We start from the raw sequence: 18,217 nt of genomic DNA, 5'->3' as shown, positions 1-18,217 counted from the left end.
TTCTCAAGAATGATTGTTTTGTACTGGCTGTTGTCCAATATCTGAAAATCATTGTTTTACATATTTTGTAAAGTGTTGTAATTGTTTGGGATGGTAGGGTAAATACGGTGTCTGTTTGCCCATTTTGGCTGGAAGATGAAGTGCCCACAAACTTTACATTTTGACTAGTTCTTCACCGTGTACAGGATAAAGTTCAAAGTCATTAGTTTAGCATACTTAGTACATTACAAGCAGACTTCATGACAATCCCCTACCCACACCTCACCCACTTCTAGTACCTCAAGACAGCGTGCCACACCTTGACCATATCCATACGTTTTCATGTCTTAGTGCATTGCACATGCTCTTGTCTTTGCCTAGAATGACGTTATTCCCCTGTATCTTCCATCTCTCCAAATTCTACTTGTTCCCCAAGACCCAACTCAATTACCAGTCCCTCTGTTAAATTTTACCAGACCTGAGTGTTAGTTGCTACAGGATATGATTTTATGACGTTCTTATGACGTTATTATGGAGTGTTGTTATTTGACTTACACACCTGATGGAGATGTCTTCATCTCCTCAAGGGCAGTAACCTCGACATCTTATTCACATTTTCATCTCCCAGCCAAGCTTAGTGCCTGACTTAGGTTCTTGGCAAATGTCTACTTCTGAACGAATGCCCTGTCATAGTGCATAATCTTGCTTTCTGAAAATAGTATTGGCTTGCTTATTTAGAGGAATGTGGGAATGATTAAAAAAATAAAACTTGGACTGGAATAGCCACCATGGTCTCGCAGGTGTTCTGTGTTATGTTAATTACGGAGGATGCTGGGCAGGTGCTGGTTCTCTTCTAAGCCTTTATCTCAGTATTAAAACAATTCATAGCCAATAGCTGGGATTTTTCTCTCACAGATGGCGGAGTTCCGTAACTTACGTCTGGGAGAGGTAAGTGCAGGAAGAGTTGTTCTTTGGAAGTTCCATAAAGGGAATATAATCACTTCCAAAGCATCAGCTTCAACTGAAAGAGCTGGAATCAGCTACTTCTGGCCTGGCTGAAGCTGGTGTCTTAGACAGCTATGTCTCAGGTATGCCCTGAACTGCCTGGGGCATGTGTCTCGGTATAATGTATATTAGGGATTCAAGATTCTTAACTGTTCTTGAAGGCTAACAATTTAGGAAAGAGCAAACATTTTGGAAGCCCACCTCCTTATTCAAAAGGGAGAAGAGTACTCAGTTATGTCTCAGAATTAAACAAAGTCCACCAGAATGTTACACACACACACACACACACACACAATTACTCTCTGTCTCTGTCTCTCTCTCTCTCCTGAGTTTAGTTGCCTGCCAGACAAAGGAGCATATACCGTCAACAAAATTCACTGAATACTTAACAGGAGGGAGTTAGGGTGAGGATCAAAAGGCTCTATTCACTAGGAAGGGGCTTCAAGGTGGTTATACTAAGTAGTGATTGAAAACTCCCTCTCTGAATGGAACAAAATGAGTTCTTGTCTGCACATGTTTGGCTTAATCATGTTCCATTAGTCAAAGTATTCTGTACTTTGGTACACTGAGGTTCTGGCATACCAGATTACTCACAATTCTGAGTCCTTTATCAGCTTGGGATGTTGGTTTGCTGAAAGTTCATGGTTGTTCAATGACTTCATCTGATTGGAAACAGTCTTGATGAACCCAACACTCAGTTTTGACTTATTCTATGCACATGTAGCTGTAAGTGCAAAATTGTCCTTTTATACATGTGATCATGTGATTTATCCCATGTAGAATTTGGGCAGGGGGCATACCTGATTTAGCTTGGAGAAGGGCACAACATGAACTGTATATTGGTAGGGGAAAATTAATGATATTCGATATATCAAATTCTGAAAAAATATAATTTATCAAATGCTGAAGAAAAGAATTTGGGCTTTGCAGTAGGGATGACTTAGTTTTGCGTTGCAATTTGGTCACTGATTTTCTGAATACATTTGTCTTAATCTCAGTTTTTTTCATGTAAAACAGAAAATATCAGTCTTATCAGCTAATGGGATGATTAAATGAGATGATGTATGTAAGCCAGCTCCCTCAGTGTCCTACCTGCTTCTCACAGGATAAACAGTGAATAACTGATAGCTTTTCTGTGGAGCAAACCTCGACCTACATGCACACTGTATATGTGAGTGCCTCCACTGTCCCTGTATACCCTCCTGCACTCTTTGCCTCCTGACAATGTCCCTTCCACTTCTATACTTGCACCCCCCTTTTCATATATAACTTTTTATTTCTTGTTTCTCCCTGAAAAAACACTATTTGCAGATCCAAAAGATGAACTTAATTCATAGTCTTCATTAAAATTAGATTCTATTATAACTTCAATACAGCGTTCCTGTTTATTATAAGATTCTGAATGCTTGGTGTTGGAAATTAGACTGCCCTGAGGAAGGCAAATCATCAAATGCAGGGGCAAAAGAGTTTTAGATTTGGTAACATCAGAGAACTAGTGTCTTAGATGTCCAGAACCAGTGAGTATTACTCCCTTCATTCTCTATCCCCAATACAGGGCCCTACATGGCCTATAGCATAATTCTAATTTTACTCAAATGGCAAAGATCTTCTTTGATACACTCAGAACACTGTGGAATATTTGGTACTTGTTGGCCAAGGCTGGGAGATCTGTCCTTTCTGTGCACAGGAGAAAACAGTGATATTTGAGACCAAGGAATGTGTGTGATTATAAACCAACAAATGCTCAAGTTTCCATAAAACAAGATGGAGAACTGGGTACTCTGTTTCATTAAAAATAAAAAACAAAACAAAACAAAAGTATATACCTTTGAGAATATGTAAGAATCCTGGATATCTGGCCCTGAAGTCTGAGGGAATTTCTTCACCATTTTCTTACCAAATCTAGTTTAAAGCTTTCTCTAATGCATTTGAAGAATTTTTCTAAAGGAGTGACAAAAGTACATAGTACAAAGTGGCTTAGAGTGACTGTAATGTTGTTTTGCAACATTTTAGGCAGGATTGGGACTATAATATTCATTACTGTTTGATATGGTTTGGCTCTGTGTCCCCACCCAAATCTCACCTTGAATTGTATTTCCATAATTCCCACATGCTGTGGGAGGGACCTGGTGGGAGATGATTGAATCATGGGGGTGGATTCCCCCATACTGTTCTCATAGTAGTAAATAAGTCTCAGGAGATCTGATGATTTTATCAGGGGTTTCCACTTTCGTGTCTTGCTCATTCTCTCTTTGCCTGCTGCCATCCATGTAAGATGTGATTTGCTCTTCCTTGCCTTCCACCATGATTGTGAGGCTTCCCCAGCCACATGGAACTGTAAGTCCAATTAAATCTCTTCCTTTTGTAAATTGCCCAGACTTGGGTATGTCTTTATCAGCAGTGTGAAAACAAACTAATACACTGTTTGTTCAAAAAGAGCCATCCATGAAAGATGTGTACAGTGTGAACCTTAGGAGAGAGGAAAAAGAAGATTGCAGTGTGACTAGGACAGGATATGTTATGCTGCATTTTAAGAAAATGAATCCTCAAATCCCAGAGTCTTGAAACAACACAGCTAATTTGTCTCTCGTAGTACATATCCATCACTGGTCAGCAGGGCATTCTGCTGCATGTACACAAAGGCCCAAGCTGACCATCTTACAGCTCCTTCATCTGGAGAGCACATCTTCCTCCTCAGCCCTGCCAGCAGGAGAAATGAAGGCATTTCAACTGCCTCAGCTTCTTCTGTCTCTATCTCTCCATTCTTCCTGAAAACTTACTATCTGCAGGCCCAAAAGACGATCTTTATTCATATTCCTCACTGGGAGAATGGAAATTGAAAATTGACACCCCTCCCTTCTGCTCATATTTTGTTAGCCTGAACTAGTCTATGGTCATGATTAATTGGAAGGGCACTGGGAAATGTGTGAGAAAGTGGAATATTTGGGACAACAGTATTGTCTTTGCCTCAGCCTGCTCTTTTGATCACTGAATATCTATTTACCCCCTATATTAGTCCATTTTCGCACTCCTAATAAAGACATACCCAAGACCGGGCAATTTACAAAAGAAAGAGGTTTAATGGACTTAACAGTTCCACATGGCTGGGGAGGTTTCACAATCGTGGTGGAAGCCAAGGAGGAGCAGGTCACATCTTACATGGATGGCGGCAGGCAAAGAGAGAGCTTGTGCAGGGAAACTCCCCTTTTAAAAACGTCTCATGAGACTTATTCACTATCAAGAAAACAGCATGGGAAGCCTGCCCCCATGATTCAATTACCTCCCACCAGGTCCCTCCCACAACCTGTGGGGATTTGAGATGAGATTTGGGTGGAGACACAGTCAAACCATATCGTTTAGTCCCTGGCCCCTCTGAAATCTCATGTCCTCACATTTCAGAACCAATCATGCCTTCCCAACAGTCCCTCAAAGTCTTAACTCATTTAAGCATTAACTCAAAAGTCCACAACCCAAAGTCTTATCTGAGACAAGGGAAGTTCCTTCTGCCTATGAGCCTGTGAAATCAAAAGCAAGTTAGTTACTCCCTAGAAACAATGGGGGTACAGGCATTGGGTAAATACAGCCATTCCAAATGGGATAAATTGGCCAAAAGAAAGGGGCTAGAGGCCTCATGCAAGTCCAAAATCCAGTGGGACAGTCAAATCTTAAAGCTCCAAAATGATCTCTTTTGACTCCATGTCTCATATCCCAGTCACACTGATGCAAGAGGTGGGTTTTCATGATCTTGGGCAGCTATGCCTCTGTGACTTTGCGGGGTACAGCCTCTCTCCTGGCTGCCTTCACAGGCTGGTGTTGAGTGTCTGTGGCTTTTCTAGGCCCATGGTACAAGCTGTCAGTGGATCTACCATTCTGGGGTCTGGAGGATGGTGACCCTCTTCTCATGGCTCCACTAGGCAGTGCCCCAGTGGGGACTGTGTGTGGACACTCTGACCCCACATTTCGCTTCTGCACTGCCCTAGCAGAAGTTCTCTATGAGAGCCCCGGCCCTGCAGCAACTTCTGCCTGGGCATCCAGGCATTTTCCTACATCTTCTGAAATCTAGGCAGAGGTTCCCAACCCCCAATTCTTGACTTGTGTGCATTTGCAGGCTCAACACCATGTGGAAACTGCCAAGGCTTGGGGCTTGCACCCTCTGAAGTCACAGGCAAGTCCTACCTTGGCACCTTTCAGCCATGGCTGGAGCGGCTGCAATGCAGGGCACCAAGACCCTAGGCTGCACACAGCACAAGGACCCTGGGCCCAGCCCACAAAGCCATTTTTTTCCTCCTAGGCCTCTAGGACTGTGATGGGAGGGGCTGCTGTGAAGACCTCTGATATGCCCTGGAGATGTTTTCCCTATTGTCTTGGAGATTAACATTTGGCTCCTCATTACTTAAGCAGATTTCTGCAGCTGGCTTTAATTTCTCCTCAGAAAATGGAATTTTCTTTTCTGTTGTATTGTCAGGCTGCACATTTTCCAAACTTTTATGTTCACCTTTCTTTATAAAACGGGATGCTTTTAACAGCACCCAAATTACCTCTTGAATGCTTTGCTGCTTAGAAATTTCTTCCACCGGATATCCTAAATCATCTCTCTCAAGTTCAAAGTTCTATAAATTTCTAGGATGGGGCAAAATGCCACCAGTCTCTTTGCTAAAACATAGCAAGAGTCACCTTTGCTCCAGTTCCCAACAGGTTCCTCATCTTCATCTGAGACCACCTCAGCCTGAACTTTATTGTCCTATTGCTACCAACATTTTGGGCAAAGCCATTCAACAAGTTTCTAGGAAGTTCCAAACTTTCCAGCATTTTCCTGTTTTCTGAGCCCTCCAAATTGTTCTGACCTCTGCCTGTTACCAAGTTCTAAATTCGCTTCCATATTTTTGGGTATCTTTTCAGCAACGCCCCACTCTACTGGTACCAATTTTCTATATTAGGCCATTTTCATGCTGCTGATATACCCAAGACTGGGCAATTTACAAAGATAGAGGTTTAATCGGATTTACAGTTCCATGCAGCTAAGGAGGCCTCACAATCATGGTGGAAGGCAAGGAGAACCAAGTCACATCTTACGTGGATGGCAGCAGGCAAAGAGAGAGAACTTGTGCAGGGAAACTCCCCTTTTTAAAACCATCAGATCTCGTGAGACGTATTCACTATCATGTGAACAGCATGGAAAAGACCTGCTCCCAAGATTCAGTTACCTCCCACCAGGCCTCTCCCACAACCTGTAGGAATTTGAGATGAGATTTTGGTGGGGACACAGCCAAACCATATCACTTCCTTATTCCCAATTTCCATAGACAACCTAAAAGTTCGATTTGATCAATCCATCTGGCACCCATTCCAGGATTCACTGAATGCTATACAATAGTCACCATATCAGGTTAGGACCTGGCTCTTCTTGGTCTGCAGATCTAAGAGCTAAGAAGATGAGTTTTCTGCTGCCCATATAACTAGTACCCAGTGATAGAACAAGAACAGATTAACATCAATAAACACATTCTGGAAAGCCAAGAATGGAAGTTATGAGCATTCACTCTTCTGCTTTATTGGCCTCTTCTCACTAGAAAGAAGGGGCTCTTCTTCCACTTTCTGGCTTTTTCTGGCTGTCTGATAGGGGTCTCATATTTCTAAGTATAATCTATCCCACTGCGTAATTAGTGTAAATGATATTAAAGTGTCTGGTGGGGAGGAGAGAGGCGAATATCTTTGGAAGGGGCAAAGACATTTCCCAAGGAGGAAGAGGTCATGGTGGGAACCCAGGTACTGCTTTGGTGACATCTCAGCAGGAGGGAGAGGAACCCGACAGGTTGGCTTAGTTTGTATCTCAGGGAGGCCCGGAGAACTACCATTCCACCTGTTTTTCCTTTTTCAAGGCTCAGTCTTTCCTTTTTTCTTCCCTGCCTCCCTTATGTATTTCTGGAGCTGTGTGTAGACAACACTTGGAAGTGGCCTGTGGATTTATCAGGGAATACGTGATAGTTCTTACCCTGTTGGCACCAATAGTCTACTGGGAGAAATAATTATAATATTGTGTGATAAATCTTAAAAATAGAAATATTATCAATGTAATCTGGGAGGAGAGAAAAGGAAATGGCCAGCCCTAGAACATCGGTTTCTTCAGTGAACTCTTTATTAATTTCTGTGGTATTGTGCTCTCCTGAATCCTTATCTCAAGAAACTCTTTGACCCTTTGTTTTTTGAATGTGCTTTCTCTGTCTCATATATTTGTACTTCTTTTTAATATCCAGAGGAATTATCATGGGTCTGTTTTTGTCCTCTAGGGTTCTTCAAATCTTGTAAACTGAGGCAGTATGAGAATTTATGGAAAAATATATAAGTAGGTCATAGATTCTTGCAGCATTGAAAAACCAGACTTGGAAAATGGCTCAGCAGAAGAGAAGTTCCTATTCCAGTAAGATTCTGGGTAGGGCATTGCCATGGGAACCTTGATACTAGAGTGGTGGTTGCTGGGACATCTCAACTCTTTTTGCATCTTTAAGTCTCCAGTTCAACACACCAAGTCCTGAGTGGAAGCATCTAATTGACCTCACCTTGATGTGTGTTTACATCCTGGTCACTAGAGGGTAGGGGGAGGGAATAACTGGCTTCTTCTCCCATAGTGAGGGGTGGGGCCCTGCTCCCACCAAGATCCACACAGTAAAGTTTCTTCCAAAATAGGGGAGTATTTGGATATTGAATATATAGATAAGCAACTTCTCCCTCTGTCATTGCCTGCCTCCATTTTATCAGAAAATTCTGATTCATCCCAGATCTTTAACTCCAGCTCTGACCATCTACACCTGTTTTTCCAAATGCATTCAGGGGCATCCTCTTGGGTGCTCCATGGGATCTAAACTCACATAGGATAATGGCCAGGCACAGCATCCTTCTTCCCCTTCTCGGACTATTTCTTTGAGAATCACCTGAGAAACGAGTTAAAAATGCAGATTTTCTAGACTTCCTCTCCCTCCTCTGCAATGCTGATTTTTGAGCTTCTGGAGGAAAGCCCAGGAGTCTGTCATTTTCAGCAGGTGGCCCAGAAAATTTTCAAATTAATAATGGCTGTGCTCTTTGGGAAACAGGGTTTTCATCTATTACAAATTTTTGCCAATGTTTTCTCTGCTGTATCTCTCAAGTCTTCCCAATCTTTTCCCTAAAACAGTATGTCTTCTCTATTGCAAAGACTACATTCAAGCCATCTTTATTACTAACTTTATACTCTATCTGTCCCACCATCACCAGTACAGAACTTCTCATAGGCCTCTCTACCTATTCTGTGGCGATAGCATCAGGGAGATCCAGGGAAACTACTTTCTACCTTCTGCATCCCTTGGAATTTGTCTGTTATTTCCAGAAATTGAGTTTTGTGTGGCTGCTTTGGTTGATACAGTATGAGATAACTGGAGGCCGGACTCGGTGGCTCATGCCTGTAATCTAAGCACTTTGGGAGGCTGAGGTGGGAGGATCACTTGAGCCTAGGAGTTCAAGACCAGCCTGAGAAACATGGTGAGACCCCATCTCTACAAAAAATAAGAAAATTACCCAGGTGTGATGGTGTAAGCCTGTGGTCCAAGCTACTGGGGAGGCTGAAGTGGGAGGATCACTTGAGCCCAGGAGGTTGAGGCTGCAGTGAGCCATATTCATGCCACTGCACTCCGACCTGGGTGACAGAGTGAGAACCTGTCTCAAGAAAAAAAAAAAAGAAAAAAAAAAAGATAACTAGAAAGGCACAGGTACTGACCATTTAGAATGGGTACTGACTAGAAGCAGTAGGTGACTGATGCAAAAGTGGCCTGAATCCTCATCATAGTAAACAGTAATACTTCGACTAGACTTCTGTTTCTGCAACCCAACAGGTTTTCACTAGGGCAGATTTGCACAGGTCATGCCATAAGTCAAATTATTTGTCAATGTGTCCTTCTGGCCCTGCTCAAGGGATGTTCTGTGTGACCTGCAGTGAATATTTACTCTCTTGTTAGGGCACAGTATGGACACATTATGATCCAGCCCTTATGATCTCCTTTGGATCTTTCTTTTCAAGCGTGATGGTTTAAAGGATTGTTTTGTACCGTGGAACTATCCATAGAAAATTATTTTGGGGATTCTTCTATTGTTCATTAACCTGGCTTAAAAGTATGGCTTTACTTTCTGTCTTTACGGTAAGCGAGAGGTTAGAAGGATATGCTTGAATAAGGAGACTGCCTTCCTCTACACTGACAGTATTTTATTAAGAGGATTAGAACATTTTCTTTGTCTTGTATTTTATACATTAATATGATTTTATGTCTTCTCTCACCTTGAAACTTTCTTTGTAGATTTTAATTTAAAAGGTGAAGAGGTAGGCCTCAATTTCCTTGATTCTTTGAACTCTGAGTTGGAAGATGATGGTAGTAAATCATTGGAAGCTCAGAGGTGAGAGAGTACCATTTGTTCTGGGAGGACTCGACGTCAGTAAATTTGTCCTTAGACTTACAAGAATGTTAAGCACCAAAGAAAGAAGCCTACATGATCTCTATTCTCGACCTCGAGCAAGGATTAGCTTTGTCCTGGGCAGCCTGTAAGAACACACAGTCTCACTGCTCCCTTGTGTTTGTGCACTAAAGCTCTGCTCTTCAGGGTCAGTCAGAGCAGCACAACCAATAGCGCAATGCAAAAGCTGAATAATATGGGAACGTATCCTGAGCACTTCCAATTTATTTAATAATGTACATATGAATCTAGGTTCACATATTCAGATACATGAGAAATACTATCTTTTTTTTTTTGAGATGGAGTTTCACTCCTGTTGCCCAGGGTGGAGTGCGATGGTACGATCTTGGCTCACCGCAACCTCTGCCTCCTGGGTTCAAGCAATCGTCCTGCCTCAGCCTCCTGAGTAGCTGGGATTACAGGCATGTGCCACCATACCCAGCTAATTTTGTAATTTTAGTAGAGACAGGGTTTCTCCATGTTGGTCAGGCTGGTCTCAAACTCCTGACCTCGGGTGATCTGCCTGCCTCAGCCTCCCAAAGTGCTGGGATTACAGGCTAACATCTTTCTTTATGTTCTCCAAATCAGTCTAATTAGAAATTGGGCATGTCATACTGAGGGGTTCCCTAGGGTCCTGGGCCTTATACAGGAGAGACCACCTACTTGTCTGTTATTTGTCCTTATAGATCATCAGAGACATCTGCTCTCCTTGTCTACACATTCTCTTTAGGTCTGAGATCTGTCTGCTTGGGAAAACAAGATATTCTGTAAACGGGTTCGGTGGTCCTATCTCTGTAGAAGCAGCAGCGTCCTCTTCTCTGAGGTCTCGCTTCTCCTCACTGGCACTCCCCACCTCCTCAGCCAGGGACAGATCTTTCTTTTATGAAGCTCCTTCCTGCTGTCTGCTTTGTCTCTCCATTCTACGATTTCCCTGAAACCTTGTTCTTATACTGAATCATTAATGACAAAAATTTAGTTTCCCTTTCATTGAGAACATAAGGACAAAGGCTCAGAAAGTGAGGGGTCTATTTGCATCTTATCCTTCTAGTGTAGCAAAGAAAAAAATAAAGAAGGCTGATACTAGAAGCCTCATATCCTAACAACCAGGCATTTGTTGCATTCCTACTATGTATTAACACTCAGAACACTTTCCTTCTTGTGAATTGGTGCTCATGGTGGCTTAGGCACTCTGTTAAGCATTGAAGGCATATGGTCATCCTTGCCTACATCAGGTGGGGTTCAGGGTGCAGTCAAAAAAAATCAGTTCTTGCAAATTTAAGCAAAAGGGGCTGGGTGCATCAAAGAAGTCCGCACTCCCCCTCCGCCCCCATACACACACACTCAAAAAAAAAAAAAAAAAAGAAAAGAAAAAAAATGATGTGGAGTTAGCCAGATGAATGAGAGAAAACACTTAAGAAATATGTAGGGGCCAAGTACAGAAAATGAAGAAAGGCAAATAACAATGAATAATCTAGGCTCTGCCCTCAAAGGCCTTTACAGCTCAGTGAGGAAATGGGCTTTTATATGTATAATACAAGGCAATGAATGAAAGGAGGCAAAGCTAGTCCCAGTTCTGCTTGGAAATTGCAGCATCAGGGCTTTTAGAAGAAAAGTTGGTATTGAGCAGCATATAACCTTTAAATACTAACACAGTGGTAGAGTTGATGTTCAAATTATCTGGACAGGTCAAATCTGTCTGGACAAGGGAGAAGAGTAGGCTGCCTTGCGTAAACAGTAGAACATTCTAAATGGAGAAGCCACTTTAAAATTCTCTTCCTTGAAACCTTGCATGGTCATTGGCAAAATGTCATAGCTGAGTTTGGAAGAAGACATACCATTTGCATTGATTAAATCATTTTCATTAATCAGGGCAGTTAATATTGTAATGTTACAATATTACAATGTAATGCTACATGCTGGATGGATGTGTTGTTAGATACTATTGCTACTTATCAAATAGCAACACCTGATCAATCTGGAAGACTAACTTATTAAGGTGTTCATCTGTATTTTAGCATCATTGCTATAAACAAATCAGAAAGAATGGAAGCTATCATTTCTTTGTGGACAACTCAACCCTCTCACCCCACACATCAACATTTTCTTTACCTAACAAGCAGTAATTTGAACCCAAGACCGGGGATGGTAACAGTGGGGTCTTTGCTGTCCCTAGAGCAGATTTAGAGGAGTGCATTCCCTCAAATCTTTGAATCACAGTGTGGAGGAAAAAGGTAAGGGCTTTGAAGAGGCTGATGGGCCAAACCTGGAGGATAGTTTATCTGCAGTGAGAAAAGGAGTAAGTTCACTACACCATTTCTTTCTCTCTCTCTCTCTCTCTCTCTCTTTTTTTTTTTTGTTAGTTTTTGTGTCATAATCATAAACTTAACGCTGTAATCCGGCTAGATGTGGAAGAGAATAAGGAAAATATGGAACTCAAAGAACTGTAGCAAGAGCACAAAGATTATAGGATACTGAGAGCAAATAGGGTAGAAGGGTGCTCTCCTGAGCTGCAAAAGGAATGGTCTGGTAGCTAAGGTAAAACACAAATCAAATTTATTAAAACACAAATCAAATTTATTAGATTTGCCCACAGTCAGCAGTGATGATCTTCTTGCTGATCTTGCTATTCCTAGAACAGAAGCACTCCATGACTTCCACAATGTTCATGCCATCTTTCACCCTGCCAAAGACCACACACCTGCCATCCAGCCACTCAGTCTTGGCAGTGCAGATGAAAAACCGGGAATCATTTGCGTTGGGTCCAGCATTTGTCATGGACAAGATGCCAGGACCTGTATGCTTCAGGATGAGGTTCTCATCATCAGATTTGTCCCTGCAGATGAACTTGCCACCAGTGCCACTGTGGTGTGTGAAGTCACCACTCTGACACATAAACCCTGGAATAATTCTGTGAAAGCAAGAATCCTTATAACCAAATCCTTTTTCTCAAGTTCTCAGAGCAAGACAGTTTTCTGCGGTCTTTGGAACTTTGTCTGCAAACAGCTCAAAGGAGACGTTGCCCAAGGGTTTGCTATGGCAATGTTGAAGAATACTGTGAGGTTGAACGTGGCTAGTGGCAAGGGGCTCTGGGTAGCATGGGTGGCATATGCAAATCTCCCCCCATGACTATTTCACGTGTGTATGTATGTGTGTGTGTGTGTTTGTAATCTGTGAATGGTAAAGATCCATGCCCCATTTACACATTACTTCCTATTTGATTAATAAAATTCTGTCTGATGTGTGAATGCCTGGGGTGGGAATAGGAGATTAACTCTGAGATCCATGCTCCTGAGGTTTATCAAGAAGGATTGCTAGGCCTAGGCTTAGAATAATGAAATACACCACCCATCTGTGAATGAATGATGTGGGCTTAGACGGTGAGCATCTCAGCAGCAGTCTGCATTAAAGACACTTGTGCCCCAAACATCACTGAGTTTGAGTTTCTCAACATGCTGTTGCTTGAGAGCTAAAGATCACATTTAATTTGATTCAGGTGTTATTACCAATAAAATAATCTATAAGGAAGTTGCAAGACTGCTTGCAATGGTATATTAAAATGAAGAAGCCAAGTTTTTTTTTTTTTTTTTTTTTTTTGAGATAGAGTCTTGCTCTGTCACCCAGGCTGGAGTGCAGTTGTGCGGTCTCGGCCCACTGCAACCTCTACCTCCTGGATTCAAGTGATCCTCATGCCTCAGCCTCCCGAGTAGCTGGGATTACAGGCATGCACAACCAAGCCTAGCTCATTTTTATATTTTTTTGTAGAGACAGGGTTTCGCCATGTTGGCCATGCTGGTTTTGAATTCCCGACCTCGGGTGATCCACCCACCTTGGCCTCCCAAAGTGCTGGGATTGCAGGCGTGAGTCACCGTGCCTGGCCAGAAGCCAAGTTCTAATTGTGAGTTATGTAAATACTTAGAGCTTTCTGATGTGGCTGTGGAATAGACTGGTGTCCAATAGAACTTTCTGTGATGATGGAAACGTTCTAGATCTGCACTGTTCAGCCCAGTAGCCACTATATGTGGCTATTTAAATTTAAACTTTCAATTAAAATTCAATACAATTTTAATTCCTAAGTCACACTGGCCACAATTTATGTGCTTGGTAGACACATATGGTAGTGGCTTCCATATTGGATAGTTCTGGAATCAAAAGCATCTTCTGTATAGGTGATCTTTAGAGCTGGTATTTGGGAAATAGTTTTCAACTTTTCTGCTAAGTCTGATAGATTAATCGACTGGAAGGGACTGCTTGAAGCATTGTGTGGGAAGGACTTGCAATCATATTTAGATACACTGAGAGAGAATGTTGTGATAAATGGTAATCTGAGTGTGGGAATGAGGTACAGTGCTATGGTTTAATTATTTACCTTTTCTCATTTTAAACTTTTCCTCGCATCAGAGAGAACATGTATGTTGAGGAAACCATTCAAAACCTCGCTTCCCATGTGATCCTGCTTCCCATCTGTTTGGATCAGTTGCTGTCTCAAGGAGAAACCTGTTTCTACTCTTCGTTAAGGGTGGGGACAATGAGTGTGCCCCCTGTCCCTTTCCCCACAAATCACATACAGTCACACACACAGTGTAATATAGTTCATCAGCAAACTTTCCTGTCCTGTTCTCCCTTGCAGACTTACATGTAGGATCCTCAGAGAAGACTCAGGGAGATGGGAACGGGGCAGGCAAGCCTTGATTAAAAGGAGTAAATGGTGAAGGAAAGAACCACTTTTTCTGTCCTCATTCCCCTATAAAATTGACATATTTTTTTTCCCCACTGAGAACAACAGTAGCATCTCTGGTAATGTTATGCTACCATGAACTAACATCTTCCTTTCCTTCCCTATTTTGAACCCTTGGGTGGTTTGTCTGGCCACCACACATCATGATTTTTGAAAGAATTAAGTACATTGACCTCTTGCTGTTAGCATTTCTGTAGTTTGCTCAAGGAGTTTATTTGGGGAAGGGAAGACAAAAGGTTCATAAGAATAATTTCTTTTTATTTTACTCCCTTCTTGTGTATGAGTCAATTTTTTTCCCAATAGCTATGACCTTCTTACAGTAAGGGACCCTCCTGCAAGTAAGGACTTAAAGTATGAGTCTATTTTTTTCCCCAATAGCTATGACCTTCTTACATTGGTGTCTAGAAGAGAGGTTGACAAAAGCCAACATGCAATGTAGGATTTATTGAACTGAGATGCCTGGGATTTAACGGAAAGTCTTGTATTTAGGACTGTGTCAGTGGTACACTATCTGATTTTCCCCACTTCAATGGCTAAATGAAGATTAACTGAGACATGAACCCAGTTCAGGCTGGACTGCCAATAGCTACCCCAGAGTTGCTGTTTAGCCCTGGTACCCTAATAATGCTGCTTGTATCAATCCCCCATTTTTTCAGTACTTCACCATCAGGATACCGTCCATAGGGTTTGCAAATGGTGGGCCCACTGAACTGAGCTGAAAATGAAGATGTAACGTTTAGAATGCTACTTGGCCAACAAGCAGTGGAAATATACACACTACTTGTATACATGTGGAATATACACATCATAGTTTAGTAAGGTTTGGCTGCCACCTGGTGGGGGAAATTCTGCAGTGTGTTTATTTCAATGTCAAACACATAAGTAAGACTCAAGTCATGAGTCACCTAACTGTATGCTCGGATGCTTAAGATATTCCAAAATAGTTCCGTTGCCTTAAAGGAATTAAAGACTTATAATTGTGGTTGTGTTAGGGCATGTACCTGCTATCTGCAGATATGATTGCTCATTAACCAAGTAAGACTCAGGCCCCAGAGTCTTTGTCTTCGACGGTTCTTTCCAGCTCTGAGGTTGTGTCAGTCTTCACCTAGACTTCGAGAATAAACTTGAGGCCAGAATTATTAAGATTCTTATTGCCAGCAGGAGCTAACACACATTCCACCAATTCCAAGCTGGGTGTGAAATCTCCTAGAAACCACCCACTCTTAGAACAGATCTCATGGAACAAATTACAACAGGAAGGAATCCTCACCTCCCTTTATCAGAAAATAGCCCTGTAAGCAAGGACCATGTAAAGAAGTAGAATGGAAAAGCAGGCAAGTTAAGTTTTAACAATGCTAAGTACCTGACAGATTTTCCTTAAGTTGATTCTTTTTTCTAACCAATGTCTAAAAAAAAAAAAAAAAAAGGAAAATTATGATCTACTTTCTTTGGGTTGTGGAACAATAAGTAAGACATCTTGATCTTGTAGAATGACCATATAACAATATGTTGAATCAGATTTATACCCTTCCCAGATTTTCTTGCTTCCTTTTCCTGGGCCACTGGCTGCTGGCTCCATGAAGAGTCCTATCACTGCTGTCCCCTCATGGAATATCACTGTCTACCTTGTCTTCCACCACTGGCGAAGGCCCAGTTCAATGGGCCTAGTCAGGTCAGGTATGGGCACCAATGCTGCTGCAGCTCCCACCGTGCCAGGTTCAGTGAGAGCCATGCTGGAGTCTGCCTTCCCCTGGGAGAGGCCAAGGGAGATCTCACTGAAAAGCCTGGACTCGGCTTTCCCACTGGCTACCTGGAGGAACCAGTGATAACCCTAGTGAAAGTGCAGGGGTAGGCACTGGGTCATAGGCAGAGGGATTCGCTTGGGCAAAGGCCTTGAGAGAGCAAAGAGAGTTTAGAGAACTGCACATTGTCAGCGTGGCTGGAGTGTGATGAGCAAATGGAAGAGGAAGGCGGAAGACAGATGACACAAGGCTTTGCAGGATGACCTTGAACCTTAGCCAGTGTCAATGGTAAGCTATGTAAGCAAAAGAGTATTGCAAGCAGGTTCGTGGTTTAAGAACTGGCTGCAGGGTAGAGACATGATTAGAGGGAGACAGAACTTGAGAAAGGGAGACAAGGAGATGGTTGGGGGAATGGAGACTGGAGATGATGGGGGCACTAGGTGGTGGCAATTGACTTGTAGTCAGGTGACCAGAAGTCCTGTTCTGATTCTGTCACTAACTTTGGTTGAATTATTTAAGCCTTCTGCTGTTTCATGTTCTCATCTATGAGTCAGAGTTAAAACTACCTCAGCTGGGTGCAGGGGTGCACATCTGTAATCCCAGGACTTTGGGAGGCTGAGGCAGGCAGATCACTTGAGGTCAGGAGTTCGAGACCAGCCTGGCCAACATGGTGAACCCCCATCTCTGCTAAAATACAAAAATTAGCCAGGCGTGGTGGCATGTACCTGTAATCCCAGCTACTTGGGAGGCTAAGGCAGGAGAATCACTTGAACCCTGGAGGTGGAGGTTGCAGTGAGCTGAAATCATGCCATTGCCCTCCAGCTCGGGCCAAAAGAGTGAAAGTCTATCTCAAAAAAGCAAAGCAAACAAAACAAAACAAAACAAAACAAAAACTACCTCATTCCTAGTGTTTAGAATTAAATAATTTGAATGCACTTACTAATAGGTGCTTCATAAATATGATTTGGGTGTGAAAGGTGTGAGGACAGAGTGACCTCCCCTGAGTTAGCACAGCTGTCAGGCCAGCTGAGCACAGCCAGCACCAAGGCCTCACTAAAGTAGGCCCTAGGTTTTCTCAAGATAACAAGTGATTTACTTGGATGTAAGGAGAGTTATCTTTACATACTGTCTCCACAGGATTAAGGCACCAGAACGATGGCTGGTGATAGAAATGTCAACACCAAAAGGCCGGCAGGACACTAGAAACAGCAGTGTCAGGATATGCCAGCTGGCATTTGCTGCATGCTGTGCTATGCATGTGTGAACACACAGACACATAAACATTGTAATTAACCATCCTGGGGTGATAGTATGTTCATATAGTCAAAACAGGTGATGGATTTGAAATGCAATTTGAACTTAATCATTTGGTGAGGTGATTTCAGAGTTGACTAATTTAGCAAACCATTTTTAAAGGGTGCTAATTAAAAATTGCCTGGGGTTATCAATTTGCTGCCAGAACTGCAGAAAAATGGGCATGGAAAAATTTCAGTCCAGCCAATTATTGGCTAAAGCATAAGACTTGATTACCATGTCAGGGGAATTTTTTTAATGGGGATATTTTCATTCAAAGCTTTTAATTTTTTAATTTAGGGGAAGAATTATTGAGACACTAGAATTATTATTGAGAGACTAGAATCCTGGGGTGAGAAAGACATAATATCTTATTTGCTTTATTTTGTTCACCATTAATTCTATCTAGTGTCATTAAGGCAAATACATTTTTTGCGTACTAGATTGAGGAACCTTGGAGTCCTAGTCTGTAGATGCTTAATTGTCTGAGATAGCACTGAAGCCTAAAACCCAAGTGGACAGTTATGGTGTTTATTTCAGTCAGCAGAATCTCAGGGTTTGAAGAGAGCATTTAGTATGCTGTGAGTGTGGCTGATGCAATTCTTCTTGGTGCTTTTCCACTTCCTCATTGATATTTTAAAAGTTAGGTGTCCAGGAAATCTCAATAAGAATCAGACTGTGAGGTTTTTTTTTTTTTTTTTTTTTTTTTTTTGAGGCGGAGTCTCGCTCTGTCGCCCGGACTGGAGTGCAGTGGCCAGATCTCAGCTCACTGCAAGCTCTGCTTCCCGGGTTTACACCATTCTCCTGCCTCAGCCTCCCGAGTAGCTGGGACTACAGGCGCCCGCCACCTCGCCCGGCTAGTTTTTTTTGTATTTTTAGTAGAGACGGGGTTTCACCATGTTAGCCAGGATGGTCTCGATCTCCTGACCTCGTGATCCGCCCGTCTCGGCCTCCCAAAGTGCTGGGATTACAGGCTTGAGCCACCGCG

At 42.4% G+C, this 18,217-nt stretch overlaps 1 protein-coding gene across 1 annotated transcript in view; it reads right to left on the bottom strand.

Annotated features, from left to right (window-relative positions):
- The window catches only part of NOBOX (NOBOX oogenesis homeobox), a 46,564-nt gene that overhangs the window by 17,976 nt on the left and 10,371 nt on the right, over positions 1–18,217 (bottom strand). The window contains exons 2-5 of the mRNA XM_010379437.2: positions 15,820–16,025; positions 12,158–12,367; positions 11,932–11,989; positions 8,732–8,832 (exon numbers count right to left, since the gene is read on the bottom strand). Coding sequence (XP_010377739.2) covers positions 8,732–8,832; positions 11,932–11,989; positions 12,158–12,367; positions 15,820–16,025 — 575 coding nt within the window. The remainder of the gene's footprint in view (positions 1–8,731; positions 8,833–11,931; positions 11,990–12,157; positions 12,368–15,819; positions 16,026–18,217) is intronic.

This window comes from Rhinopithecus roxellana, chromosome 6 (assembly GCF_007565055.1).
Source record: "Rhinopithecus roxellana isolate Shanxi Qingling chromosome 6, ASM756505v1, whole genome shotgun sequence".
NCBI lineage: Eukaryota > Metazoa > Chordata > Mammalia > Primates > Cercopithecidae > Rhinopithecus > Rhinopithecus roxellana.
The sequence above is the reverse complement of the archived record's forward strand: the minus strand, read 5'-3'. Positions and strand labels throughout refer to the sequence as shown.